Raw genomic sequence first — 14691 nt, forward strand, 5'->3', positions numbered from 1 at the left:
TCTTATATCACTTCACCTAACGAACATCTTACTTGCATTATATTTTTATTTTTTATTTTTAAATCATTATTAGATGGGTGATTAACAAAAATTTCATTTTAATGACATGCACATAAATTGCAGTTGAGATAAGTTGGAGAAAGATGGAGACCAACATTACATCGCATGGTCAACGAATTCCCCATACCATTCTCAGGATCCCGTTCCATATAGCGATCTTAGCGCTAAAATCACCTTAAGTGCATTACTGCCTTATGCACAAAAGTTGATCTTAGCGCCAAGATCGCTTCGTGGAACAGGGCCCTGGGTCAGTTTAGCACAAGATATTTCCATTATGTTGGGATTTGAGTAGCTTTAGATTTTAGGGGTAACTTTGGCGGATGAATTATGATCCATAATATTCAATTTTATGTAATAAAAATACACGATCATTAGTATTTGTACTAGGATAACAAAACATGCAATCTAAAATCAAATACACAAATTTTCATTTCTTTATTAACAAAGTCTTACAGTATCAAGGGCAATACTTTGTATATTTTAAATGAAGTCAAAAGTAAGCTATCTATTTTTTTATTCAGATTTTATTCAATATACTGTTACACATTAATGTTTAAAATAAATTAGTTGACTGATTGCATTTCATCGCACCAAGATCCCGATCGAGACTCGTCATACCAGTGTTCCACGACATTCGATACCATGACAGTCGGGGACAGCAAACGTGTCTGGAATTATCTGGGTTTCTGTGGTAAACTCAAATTCACTGTCGTCTGGACCTTTAAATGTCATCTAGATTGGGAAAAAAACCTAATATTTATTAGCAGAGCAAAGTATTAAAATATGAGCTTAATAACAATAGTAAACAGTAATTAAATTTTATATTGACATATTAGTAAGGGTTGTCTCAGAAATGTGATAGTGGAGAGACACATTTTATAAGCCTCATAGTCGTTATAAGATGTCAGTAATTGGGGGGGGGGGGGGCTGTATTTATTAATTCGCCTTTTAGTTGGAGGGGCCAATATATAATCAGGGTGGGGGCTGCTTCTAATGCTTAAGTGCCTGCCAAAAGTTCTTGAATTATATATTAGTAATGAGGCAAATTGACCAAATTAACGTTTTAAATATGTTTTGGTGGATAATAACATTAATGATGGCAATTAATTTGTTGGTGGGTAATAAAATTGTGATTAAAATTATGTAATATTTAAAGGAATACTATACATGCAATGCCATTATAGTAATGAACTGAAAAATGTATACCCTCAACTGTACTGAAGATCTTTCCATGATAAAAAAATGAATGTTTAACGACACCCCAGCACGAAAAATACATCGGCTATTGGGTGTCAAACTATGGTAAAATGATATGGAAAATACTAGGATGCACGAGTATTTTTAATTATCGGTTATAAACGATGCAATTATTTAAAAGAAATTGATATGAGTATAAAGAAGTATGCAATAAAGAATATACTGTGTCATTAATGATTACGACTTTCTTACCTCTATGAAGAAAGCTTTCCAGCCAACTACTGGATTACCCTGATATACGGTGTATTCTGTGTCACTCTGGAAAATAGAAAAGATAAATAGTTTTATCACTTTTAAAAAATTTATTTAAAAAAATGCTATGACGTATTTGCTTACAGAAAAAGAAGAGAAAAGACGATAATATACGAGGACTTTAACAATACTAAAAAAAACATTTTCTAGGAATCATCATTTCTAGTGACGTTAGTACAAACACGTCATTTGTGGTCCTTTCTAATGAGATGTTAGTACAAACACGTCATTTGTGGTCTTTTCTAGTGAGATGCTAGTACAAACACGTCGTTTGTGGTCCTTTCTAGTGATAGTGCAAACACGTCATTTTTGGTCGTTTCTAGTTAGATGTTAGTACAAACACGTCATTTGTGATCCTTTCTAGTGATTTTAGTACAAACACGTCAAAAACACGTCATTTGTGGTCCTTTCTAGTGATATTAGTAAAAAACGCGTCATTTGTGGTCCTTTCTAGTGATATGCTAATATGTACAAACACGTCATTTGTGGTCCTTTCTAGTGAGATGTAGTATAAAGACGTCATTTCAAAATAAGACACACTGTACTATGCATGGTAAAAACAAAAGAATGAATTGCATAGCAAAAAAAGAAATGATGATATATTCTAAATGTCTCGCTATTAAACGTTAGTAATATCGGGGTTTCAAAAGAAAATACAAATATACCTTCTTCTTCACGGCATCAGCTTTCCATATGACTGGCTGTGGGCGAAATCCATCTGGGTTGTTTGGATCTGCAACCGCCAAACGGAAGTCCCGTCTGAAATGAGAATATTAATTTACATTGGCTTGTTGGAGACATCTGGTATGATAATTGGTAAATACTAGTATACGAGAGATCATAAAAACAAAAAGTCGCAATTTAAACTTCTTGGGCGGGTCGGAAACATATATCATTTTTCAGCCTTATATAAAATTTGTTGTAATTGATAAGAAATTTGGGCTAGTGCCTTTTAAAAAAAAAATTGTAATACCCTGACATGCCCATTGTTAAGGACATTATTAACTGTAGGTATCTTATGCATACTGTCCAAAGTTTATTTTAAAGTTTGTTTTGTTTGACGACACCACTAGATCACATTGATTTATTATCATCGGCTACTGGATGTCAAATATTTGGTAATTTTGACATATAGCATTAGAGAGGAAACCCGCTACATTTTTCCATTAGTAGTAAGGGATCTTTTAAATGCACCATCTCTCAGACAGTACAACACATACCACGGCCTTTGATATACCAGCCGTGGTGCGCTGGTGCATACGGACCAATTAAGAGTCATCATGCTACCTGCCTCCTTGACGTTTGAGGTGGGTTTGGAGAATCTGAGAGGTCCACTATTTATGGATATATGGCTTATTTGAATCTTAAGTTTAAAATCTAAACCAGTTCAGAACAAAATGTATGATGACTGTTCTACCGAAATATATTTACAAATACTGCACCTGCTGCCTCCCATTGTTGTGGCATAGTGATAACGAATTAGATCGGGTTTTCTGTCTGTGTACACGGTGATACGTCCACCATCTTTGTACTACAAAATACACAAAATATTCTGAAGTAATTTAACAGAACACGGAAATGTATTTCTGAAAAGATATGCTGGTAGTGTGTAATCTTTAAAGTAAAGCCTCACTTGCCTACATAACATCTTTTCTTAATACAAAATAAAAGTACAAATTCCGTTATAATATAATAAAACGGTTTTGAATTTGATATTTTATATAGAGAATAATACATGAGTGGCCGTTGGATACCATTTATCTCACAACCCGTTGTTTTAAAATTGTATCTAACGAGCGAAAGCGAGTTTGATACGTTTTTAAACAACGGGTTGTGAGATAAATGGTATTTAACGGATATGAATGTATTATTCTTTTTCTTACATATCCTCAGAAACCAAGTTTTAAGCAAATTTTAACATCTTTTTCGACTGAAAGTTATTTACAGCCATTGCACTTGTAGCTGACTTACGCGTCACAGTAACATGATTGTCAGGTTAACTATACGTCACAGTCTAATCGATTTCTTCGCGCTGTTTTTTTTATTGGACGTATGGCATTGGTGACCTAGTCATCACCTAGGAGCAGACAGTCGTATGTCTTGAAATTGTTAACACGTACATGTGTTAACAAGTATGTGTAATCATAAATAACACGTGGTGTTGTCACCAACGGGTGTGTTAAATATACATGTATGTATGTATTGATGTGTGAATATCTATATATTGTATGTATGTCGAGGTTGACTATTACATACATAGATATTAACGCACTGGCGCAGGGGATAATTAAATCCTTTCTGGCCTCACAAATTGTCCCATGCCGTAGCTGAGACTCGAACCTGTGGCACCGATTCGCCCGCAAATTGCAAGACTAACCACGATACGCTCTGAGCTATCGAAGCTTCCATAAAAAGGAAGCTCTTTTAACTCAACCATATGCATGGGGCCTACAATCTACGCGGTCTATCCCGCTTACGTACATGTGTTAACAAGTATGTGTAATCATAAATAACACGTGGTGTTGTCACCAACGGGTGTGTTAAACATACATGTATGTATGTATGTATGTATGTATGTATGTATGTATTTTTACACACACACACATACAAATTACACACACACACACACACACACACACACACACACACGATTTAGCCATGTCATGAAAACTCCGAAAATCATATTGACATCACAATAAATAATGTATATAAGTCACTTACCACTTCTCTATTCCATGTAATATTTGGTCGATTTATGTTCTGAAAAAGACATAAGTTAAAACAGTGTAGAAATAGTTTTTCGAGTGTGAAATATTATCTAATAAAGCATTCATATGTCCGCAATATAATAGCCTTAAGTATCCATAATTATGTATGTCAGGGTTGGACGGTCAGTATCACGCATTCATATATTTACTGTAGTCAGTAATTTAAGCTTATTAGAGCAGTGAAGAGTTTGACTTCGAATCACTAACAAAATATATATTTGGCAAGTGCTGCCTTTTGTTATGTTTACTGCTAAGTAGAACAGTTTGTGTGTGTGTGTGTGTGTGTGTGTGTGTGTGTGTGTGTGTGTCTGGGTGGGGGTTAAGTCATGTTTCCTCTGAAAATACATGTATATGAAAACAAAATTGCTTGAGCAGGGAGGGGTCATGTCATTCCGATATATTTTTACTGATAATTTAAGTTTTTGAGACACTGCAATTACCTGTCTATTTTTCTGTTGGCCCATAATACGACTCATAGACAGTGTGTGCCCCCCACTCCCCCTCCCCCTCCCCAATATAAAATTCTAGCTACGGCTTTAAACATGGGGTGGAAGAAAAAAAATGTGGGCTGTTAAAACACCTTAGGCACCCCACCCACTCAATACCTTTGTGTATACAAGATAATTAAATCCTCGCCACATGCATACATATTCACTAATCTTTAAACATGTACTAGTGGCCTGTATGATACGATGGTTATCTCATTATCACTGTACTAGACGATTTGTTGTGTTGACATTTTATCTTACCTCTAGAACACTGAGATAAAAGGCCCTCATGCCCAAGAACAAAGATACACGGTGACCCGTTAAGCTATGTTCAGCGTTGGGTATGACTCTGTTATAATAAATAATTTAATAATGGCATCCATAACATTGATAATAATACTGATAACAACTTTAAAAAGAAAAGCAATAACAACAAAAAAGAAGAAAAAGTATCAAAGTTGGTAATAAAAGTAATAGCAATAATAATAATAATAATAATAATAACAACAGCAACAACAACAATAATAATAAATTAGTATTGTTTCAAAACAACCAAAAATATTTAAATAATAACAACAATAATAATAAATTAGTATAGTTTCAAAACAACAAAAATATTTAAATAATAATAATAATAATAATAATAATATAAATACTACTACTACTACTACTACTAATAATAATAATAATGTGTCATCTTTAAATTGTTAAAAAATAATAATATAAGAAAACAAAATTATAAGAATGAAACAAAGCAACAACAAATTGAAGTTATTATGAACTAAAACACCTTTAGACGTTTGTGTTACATGAACCCAACTATATTTGTATCAGTAATTCTTTAGCAACAATTTGTATTTTAATTTTAATTGTTCAGTAGTGTATAACGTATAGACCTATTTTAATACCTCAGGTAGTTGTTACCTGGGATGTCATTTAAGTAATAATAAGATTCATCAGAGATAATTTTAATTGTTCATTAGTGTACAAAACTAATATAAATATTGTCCATACCTGAGGTAATTTTCACCTGGAAGGTTATTCAAGTAATATAATAAGAATCATCAGGGATGATTTTAATTGTTCATTAGTGTATAACTAATATAAATATTGTACATACCTCAGGTAGTTTTTACCTGGAAGGTTATTTAAGTAATAATAAGATTCATCAGAGATGATTTTAATTGTTCATTAGTGTATAAAACTAATATAAATATTGTCCATACCTGAGGTAGTTTTTACCTGGAAGGTTATTCAAGTAATATAATAAGAATCATCAGGGATGATTTTAATTGTTCATTAAAATATAGCTAATATAAATATTGTCCATACCTGAGGTAGTTTTCACCTGGGAGGTTATTCAAGTAATATAATAAGAATCATCAGGGATGATTTTAATTGTTCATTAAAGTATAACTTGTACATGCCTCAGGTAGTTGTTACCTGGGAGGTTATTTAATTATCAGAAGAATCATCAAGGATAATTTTAATTGTTCATTAGTGTATAACTTATAGAAATATTGTCCATACCTCAGGTAGTTTTCACCCGGAAGGTTTTGTAAATAATAATAAGAATCATCAGGCAAGAAGAACTCGTCTCCACCGGTCGTCACAATGTATTTAGGCATGGTAAGTCGATCTAGGTAACCTGTAACAGATGAATGTGTATTATCTGTCACAGTATCATCGACATCATCTTCAATTTTATTATCGGTATCATCACCATAAAACAAATATCGTATGGTCATTGGAATCATCAGCATGGACACCATTATCATGATCACTAATATTATCATCATAAACAATGTCAGTGCCACCATCATCATCATCACTACCAAGATTATCATAATTACAGTCACCACAACTAGTACCATCATGGCTACCTCTAGTATTATTATATAAGTATCAGCTTCATGGCCTCATCATCACCAGAAAAAACCATCAGCAGCAGCAACATCATCATGATAATCATCATCATCATCATCATCACCATCATCATCATAATCACCACATTCATCGTAATCAATCTTAAATTACTATGATCATGTTTTGACCTTTTACTTAGAGATTTTAAAACATGAATATTATATAATTTTGTTCCGGTCACTATTTAAAAGACATTCCACCAGCATACTTGATGTTTTTAGCGGTTATCTGGAACAAAATATGATCATCATGGTGTAAAAACACTTTCCATGTTATTAACTTGTAAGGAGGTTTTTGAGCCACCTAATACAATCAAATAAAACTATTAATTTGAAAGACAAAATCGTATTCCTTGATCAAAATCATATCTTTGCATAAGGCAAAGACGAAAGGGTGTTTTAGATATGATTTATTAAAATCTCTCATTTGACTTACTGTATGGGTTGACGATATCGGCCAGCTGCTGCGTAGCTTTGTCGTCGAGGCTGGCGGTGATGTTCTCCTGGTAGTAGTCGTTGAAGGCAAACGTCCACCCACCCAAGGAACGATAATGATGGTGTAGATTCTACAACAAAACGGTAATGATGGTGTAGATTCTACAACAAAACGATAATGATGGTGTAGATTCTACAACAAGTAGCACATTCTGTTCGTATTCTGGTCACACACAGGAAAGGATAGACAGTGTATGACACAGTTGACGCAGCGCTTGGGAGGGATGGGGTCACGACCTCCAATCAAATCAAATCTCTTTTTTTTTTCAATTATATATTTGCCTGTCGCCCCATAACACCACTCGTAATGTTAGTGCCACCCCCCCCCCCCCCCCCCCCCCCCCCCCCACCCCCCGAAGGAAAAAAACCCAACGAAATGTGGGCAACACCCCCAATATCAAATCCTGTCTATGTCAGTGGAGTATGGAGGGATTTAACCTTGCTAAAACGGTAATTTAAAATAACTCAAGTGGAGAAGAATGCTGGCCCCTGTAAAAACTTTAAAGTCTGACTCAAGACTTCAATAAAGTCTGACCCATACATATAGACTTTAATTAAAATCTAGATACTTCGTTTAGTGTTTTGGCAGTTTCTCTGCCAGAAAATAAGTTGAGAGTACGTAATAAAAACAACACAGACTATAAGTACCACTGCAAGGTGGTTATAGGTTTGAACTATTTTGAAATTCCACACTACATTTCATGTACATTGGCACATTGTAAACAGCCGTTCTCTTATTACAATCTTTCTTTCTTATTAATCTCTGGTGAACCAAGATATTTGACAAGTGTGTCTGTGCTGTGCGCTACTGCCCCCCCCCCCCCTCTCTCTCTCTCTCTCTCTCTCCTCTCTCTCTCTCTCTCTCTCTCTCTCTCTCTCTCTCTCTCTCTCTCGCTCTCTCTCTGTCTCTCTCTATATATAATAAATGTCCAGTTTACCTTCACCATGTTCAACAAATCCATGACTATTGGTGATATGGCAATAACTCTTTTGTCCACTGCTGCCGTTGTCCATGTTGTCCAGCCGCGCTTTAAAAACAATAAAAACAAAAGTCACGGGCGTGTGAGGTTGTACGTTTACCTTGCACAACAGGTAAAACAAACCCAACAAGATCATTCATAGCAACAAACACTTCAACCGCTTCAAGTATTTACCACAGTACCATCATCCAAAGAATACAACGTAGCAGCCCGATCTGCTCTTGAATAGTCATTCTTGACTGAAAAATGCTCTCAATTTCCTTAGCATCCTCTTATACTCCTATGCTGCAAATATATAGTTTCATATTAAATTCACCATTTCATCATTCGTAATACTACAACAGCTCTTGCTTTTTTAAATTTGTAACCATCAAACTTTTCACATGTTTTTAAATATCAAAATATATGTCATGAAGACGTTCTATACTATAAAATATAACAAAACCACAGTGAATATATACTCTTTAAAAAAAAGTAGGGGGACGCTAATAAGAATTTACAGTTGCCAAAATTGTAAGGTATATTAGCTGTGGGGAATGGTTATATGATAATAGTGAATTAATTGGGCAAACATTACAACCGGTAGTTCAGTATTACAGTAGGTTGTATGACCACCAACGATCTTGAAGGACGATTGGGGTCAGAAGTGAAATTTGAAAGTTGACGGTTTTTTTTATCAGTAACAACTGTATGTTCAACAGAAATAATGTTCCACAGTGATTAATCGACCTTCCCGGAAATTGTCAAAATCGAGAATGACACCCCACACACGTGTATGTTTTAATATTTCAGGTTTCTTCGGTCTACAGGCTGGTAGGTACTGGGTTCGGATCCCAGTCGAGGCATGGGATTTTTAATCGAGATACCGACTCCAAACCCTGAGTGAGTGCTCCGCAAGGCTCAATGGGTAGGTGTAAACCACTTGCACCGACCAGTGATCCATAACTGGTTTAACAAAGGCCATGGTTTGTGCTATCCTGCCTGTGGGAAGCGCAAATAAAAGATCCCTTGCTGCCTGTCGTAAAAAGAGTAGCCTATGTGGCGACAGCGGGTTTCCTCTAAAAAAACACAGTGTCAGAATGACCATATGTTTGACGTCCAATAGCCGATGATAAGATAAAAAATCAATGTGCTCTAGCGGCGTCGTTAAATAAAACAAACTTTACTTCTTTTTTTTCAGGTTCCTCTACTTTTTTGAAGAGTATATAATACATGTTAAAAAGCATAAAAAGTATACATGACTAAATCACCTCTAACCTTTGATTCTCCACACACGACAAATTTCTTAATGTCTGTCTCTGACTTGACTGTCTTGGCAAACGCGCTAATGGTATCCATCGCTCGTACGGAACCCTGGGGAAGAAAGGAATGTAAACAGATACATCGATCTTAGGCCACACAACACTATAGTTTCACCCCCCCCCCCCCCCCCCCCCAAGAAAACAAAACACCAAAAACCCTCACAAAAATCCCCACACCCCAACCAAATAAAGCAAGACAACAACAAACACACAAATAAACAAACGATAAGCACACGAACGAAATAAGCCACACCAACATCTAACCTTGTTAAAATAGTAATACAGATATGGCTGACCATTGGTTCAAGAACTGGGTCATAGTTGTACGCTTGAGAAATCTAATTGCTTACCATAATAATTTATTTTTATAAATACATAATTACTAATGACCTTGAATTTTGACCCTTATTCAATCAAACCGCATCCCTGCCCAACTACTTTCGCCGTCCATGAAATTAGATTAGCAGACGATAGTTGTATTACTTTTGTCATTGGCAGTCTGACTAGCCATTCTGGTTTTGAAGGGTTGTCCATGAACATCCTCCACGTCCAAGCGATGATCGCATCTTCTGATCGTCTCTTGTACTGTGGGTCATTCTGGAGAAAACGAAACAAAGGCAGAATATTTCATTGTCATGGTGTGTATGGGTATGGGAATGGGACGTTTTTGGGGTGTTTCCATCAGAAAACTGTTCAAGTTCGCCGGTCGTGGGCATGCCCTCTAACTTCGCCAGAGACTTCTGTCCAAGACAGGGAAGAATCATGATTTAATAATTTAACTACATGTATTTATATTAACATGACAGACAGACAGACAGCCAGAGAGAAAGAGAGTGAAAATGTGTGAGTGTCTGTGTGTGTGTGCCTCTATCTCTCTTTGTGTGTTTCTGTGTGTGTGTGTGTGTGCGTGCGTGCATGCGCGCGTGTGTATGTCCGCGCGAGCGAGGATGTATATATGGAGAGGGTGTTCTGTTGCCTATTTGTTCCTCTTCATGTATATCAAGCCACACCACGTTCACTCTTCTATATTCCATTCCTCGTTGGAACTCGTCTGAAACGTTGGTTTTGGTCCAACTCATGGGCTTGGGCTCCAAACGTTGCACGTAAAGTGTCCTAGTAATCACTACCCCCAGAAATGAAATAAAATATATAATATGCCTTTATTTTTAAAGTAAAAAACCGTCCAAAGAAACAAAAACAAAATCAAGTAACCAACCAAACAAGCAACCAATCATTATAATAGGCGTCTGAAGATGCCAGCAACTGGAGGGGAGGAGGTAGTCATATATTAATTAGCCTGTCAGGTGGTTGATGCGCTTTCAGAATTGGGAAATCGGTTTCCCCCCCGCCCAACACCTCCCCACATCCTCCCCCATCATCCCCCCCCCCCCCCCCACCACCGCTTTCATCACAGGCGATCAATCCCAAATAAATTGTGAGGAGGATAATCTACTTTATCATTCAGTGGACATAATATCCTGTTAATATGTTTCATTAGATTATCATTGTTTTTGGCATTCAAACCGGTGAACATTTCTTATTTCCAATTCCACAGAAGATAAAATGTCTAACCTTGAAGTAGAGCGGTTGGTTGGGAATCTGTCTCAGGTTGGCGGTCACGGTTCCAGTACTGACGGCCATCATCGAGATAAACGACACGAAGTGGTCGGTTACGTCAGGTGTGTAGCTGCAGGGACAAGAAGAAGAAGTTTGTTTTGTTTAACGGCACCACTAGAGCACATTGATTTAGTAATCATCGGCTATTGAATGTCAAACATACGGTCATTTCGACACAGTCATAGAGAGAAAACCAGCTACATTTTTTCCATTAGTACCAAGGGATCTTTTATATGCACCGTCCCACAGACAGGATTGCACACACTACGGCCCGCCCCCCTAAATTTTGCGACAGTTATAATTTTATTATATATTAATTTTCATTTTTTTACGATCCCCTCCAAACCTCCCCCAACGTTCCATTGGCATTCCGCTTCATGCCATTGCCCCCCCCCCACTAAATGGATATTCTGGATCCGCCACTGTACATAAAGGCTGTATTTGTATTTTTTCCTGAATGCTATATTTGTACTTCTACATAGATGCTATATTAAATGTTTATACTTTTACCTCAGTGCTATATTGTTTTTATACTTCTACCTTAATGCTGTATTTATAATCGAATGCTCTATTTTTACTCTTATCTTAATGCTATATTTGTACATTTATATGAATAATATGTCTTCGCCTTCTGAATGCCATATTGTTTCCTTTACCTGAATGCTATTTCAAATTTTGCACTTCTAACTTAATGTTTTATCATATTCTTATCAGAATGTTAATTTAGTTTTTTGTCTCATACCTTTCACTGAATAAGATATAAAAAAAGTAATATTTTCGCTTCATAGTGTCATTTTATATTCGTTATCTTATTATAAACACCCATAAATATGGAATCGTGCCAAATTAATTCCCGTCGAAGTATAGTTTGTTTTATTTAACGACGCCACTAGTGCACATTGATTTTGTTTATCTTATCATCGGCTATTGGACGTCAAACATATGGTGATTCTGACACTGGTTTTTTTAGAGGAAACCCGCTGTCGCCACATAGGCTACTCTTTTACGACAGGCAGCAAGGGATCTTTTATTTGCGCTTCTCACAGACAGGATAGCACAAATCATGGCCTTTGTTGAACCAGTTATTGATCACTGGTCGGTGCAAGTGGTTTACACCTACCCATTGAGCCTTGCGGAGCACTCACTCAGGGTTTGGAGTCGGTATCTGGATTAAAAATCCCATGCCTCGACTGGGATCCGAACCCAGTACCTACCAGCCTGTAGACCGATGGCCTTTGTTGAACCAGTTATGGATCACTGGTCGGTGTAAGTGGTTTACACCTACCCATTGAGCCTTGCGGAGCACTCACTCAGGGTTTGGAGTCGGTGTCTGGATTTAAAATCCCATGCCTCGACTAGGATTCCCGTCGAAGATGATCTGCCCGTTATAACTAATAATGATACTGATCTATACAGTCAAGCATGCATGCATGTAAAGGACACCCAGTGCAGTAACAATATAAAATGTCCTTTGTAAACAGGTGGCTTTTATATATTGTATTTTAAAGCAGATGTGACTCGGTGGTGTCGTGGTTAAGCCATTGGACATAAGGCTGGTAGGTACTGGATTCGCAGCCCGGTACCGGCTCCCACCGCGAGCGAGTTTTAACGACTCGTTGGGTCACTACACCCTCTTCTCTCCCACTAACCACTAACCATTAATCCTCTGTCCTGGACAGACAGACCAGATAGCTGAGGTGTGTGTGCCCAGGACAGCATGCTTGAACGATAATTGGATATAAGCATGAACATAAGTTGAAATGAATGAATGAATGAATGAATGAATGAATGAATTAATTAATTAATTATGCTGCAGATAAAATCTAATGTTTGTTTTAGAATTATAGTAGCTATGTCTTACTCGTATGAGTTGCCGCGGCCGGAGATGTACATGAAGGCGGTATCTTTGTGGACGATGACGTCAGGCACGGCGATCACGATGTAGTGGAACCACACTGGACGGTCGACCTCGTTCTCTGCATACATCGGAGTAGTGGAACCACACTGGACGGTCGACCTCGTTCTCTGCATACATCGGAATAAAAGGAAAGGAATGTGTTTATGGAACGATTCCGCAGTACATTTTAAAGAACGAATGGGTGTATATATATATTATTATTATTACCAGAGTGTGTTTCGATATTGTTAATATCATATATTAGGAATAAAAAGTGTACTTTCCTAAAGTACAGAACATACCACAACCTTTAATGTATAGCTTACATAATGTAGGAGTTGTAGGCTCTGATTGGAACGTAAAACCCCAATGATTTTACACATTAGGAGATTAATCCAAAGTCATACTTAGCGAGGAAGGGGTGGAGTAAAAAATAAATGCGCCCGTTCAGTACGACCTTTTATTATATAACATTTAGTGAAATATCTTAAATATCACTCAGTGACGATAACACATTTTAGAGTGAAACGTTCACTATTTCACTCTAAAATGTGTTATCGTCACTGTAGAAAGTGTTATCTTCACTGTAAAAAAGCCGGAACTATTTTGCTGCTGGCATTTTAAAAATAAAGGTAAATTCCCAAACGTTATATAATAAATCAACAGTTTCATGTTTTTTGTCAAATATAATTTATATCTCATCTCGTGAAGTTTGCAATCATATCACACTCGTCGCGCAAGCGCGACTCGTGAGATATGATTGCAAACTTAACTCGATCAGATATAAATCATATTTGACAAAAAACATGAAATATCCTCTATATATCCCAACTAAACGTCCCATTGTACCTCGAGAATTTAACAAAAAAAAAAGCAAATGAAAACCCAGATTTTTCTTTCTTTACCGGTAAGCCATTTCTGTGACGTCATGTTGACAAGATGCAGCGTATACCCTTCCCCTTTGTAGGTCCACTCCAGCGCTTTCCATGTGTAGTGAGAATCTGGAGTGTTGACGTAATCATCCAAGGGAGTGCCGTCTGCTACCGAAAAGCAGACGCCTGGCACCAACAACAAAACCATAAGCAGACGATCGCACATTTTGCGAGAGTTCATCCGCCAGTCACGGTGCACTACTATCAAACTAGTCTAATTTGTCATGGGTCTAAGTTAGGAAACAGACTGTTAGTGAAGTGTAATCAGGATACTGTCATTAAGCTGTTGTCACGATGTCAGATGGGATTCTGAAGGTCTGTATACGTATCTAACAGGAATGGCGTCCTCACGTGCCATATAAGTGGGTGAAAGTCCGAACGATCACTATATTTTATCTCCAAATATACATGGATGTTATCTGTACATATACTGTGACAAGAGCGAGGTATAGATGGGTAGGGAATATTCAGCCAAAACAAAGGAGAAAGAAAGAAATGAAAGAAATGAATTATTTAACGACGCACTCAACACATTTTATTTACGGTTATATGGCGTCAGACATATGGTTAAGGACCACACAGATTTTGAGAGGAAACCCGCTGTCGCCACTACATGGGCTACTCTTCCGATTAGCAGCAAGGGATCTTTTATTTGCGCTTCCCATAGGCAGGATAGCACAAACCATGGCCTTTGTTGAACCAGTTATGAATCACTTGTC

At 36.9% G+C, this 14691-nt stretch overlaps 1 protein-coding gene across 2 annotated transcripts; it reads right to left on the reverse strand.

The window, feature by feature from the left end:
- Positions 1 to 480: 480 nt before the first annotated feature.
- Positions 481 to 14270, reverse strand: LOC121368438 (autocrine proliferation repressor protein A-like). Of its 2 annotated transcripts, none has more exons than XM_041493169.1 (14): positions 13946 to 14270; positions 13005 to 13119; positions 11099 to 11213; positions 10010 to 10123; positions 9483 to 9578; positions 8184 to 8273; positions 7187 to 7316; positions 6356 to 6473; positions 5087 to 5174; positions 4291 to 4329; positions 3012 to 3100; positions 2235 to 2328; positions 1510 to 1575; positions 481 to 792 (listed from the first exon to the last, which is right to left on the reverse strand). In XM_041493169.1, exons 1-14 carry the CDS (start codon positions 14151 to 14153, stop codon positions 673 to 675), a joined length of 1482 nt encoding a protein of 493 aa, XP_041349103.1. In that variant the 5' UTR covers positions 14154 to 14270; the 3' UTR covers positions 481 to 672. The 2 variants fall into 2 exon arrangements, with proteins under 2 accessions (XP_041349103.1, XP_041349104.1); XM_041493170.1 differs by lacking the exon at positions 13946 to 14270 and adding an exon at positions 13161 to 13273 and having other exon boundaries at positions 13005 to 13111.
- Between the last annotated feature and the right edge of the window lie 421 nt (positions 14271 to 14691).

The sequence above is a fragment of the Gigantopelta aegis genome, chromosome 3, assembly GCF_016097555.1.
Source record: "Gigantopelta aegis isolate Gae_Host chromosome 3, Gae_host_genome, whole genome shotgun sequence".
Taxonomy (NCBI): Eukaryota; Metazoa; Mollusca; class Gastropoda; order Neomphalida; family Peltospiridae; genus Gigantopelta; species Gigantopelta aegis.

Coding starts and splice junctions, on each gene's coding strand:
- LOC121368438 (XM_041493169.1), bottom strand. CDS start 14,153: ATGAACTCTCGCAAAATGTGCGATCGTCTGCTTATGGTTTTGTTGTTG. Junction 5,175..6,355: donor CCGGGTGAAAACTACCTGAG/GTATGGACAATA, acceptor TTATTATAACAG/AGTCATACCCAACGCTGAAC. Junction 4,330..5,086: donor TTTATCTCAGTGTTCTAGAG/GTAAGATAAAAT, acceptor TGTCTTTTTCAG/AACATAAATCGACCAAATAT.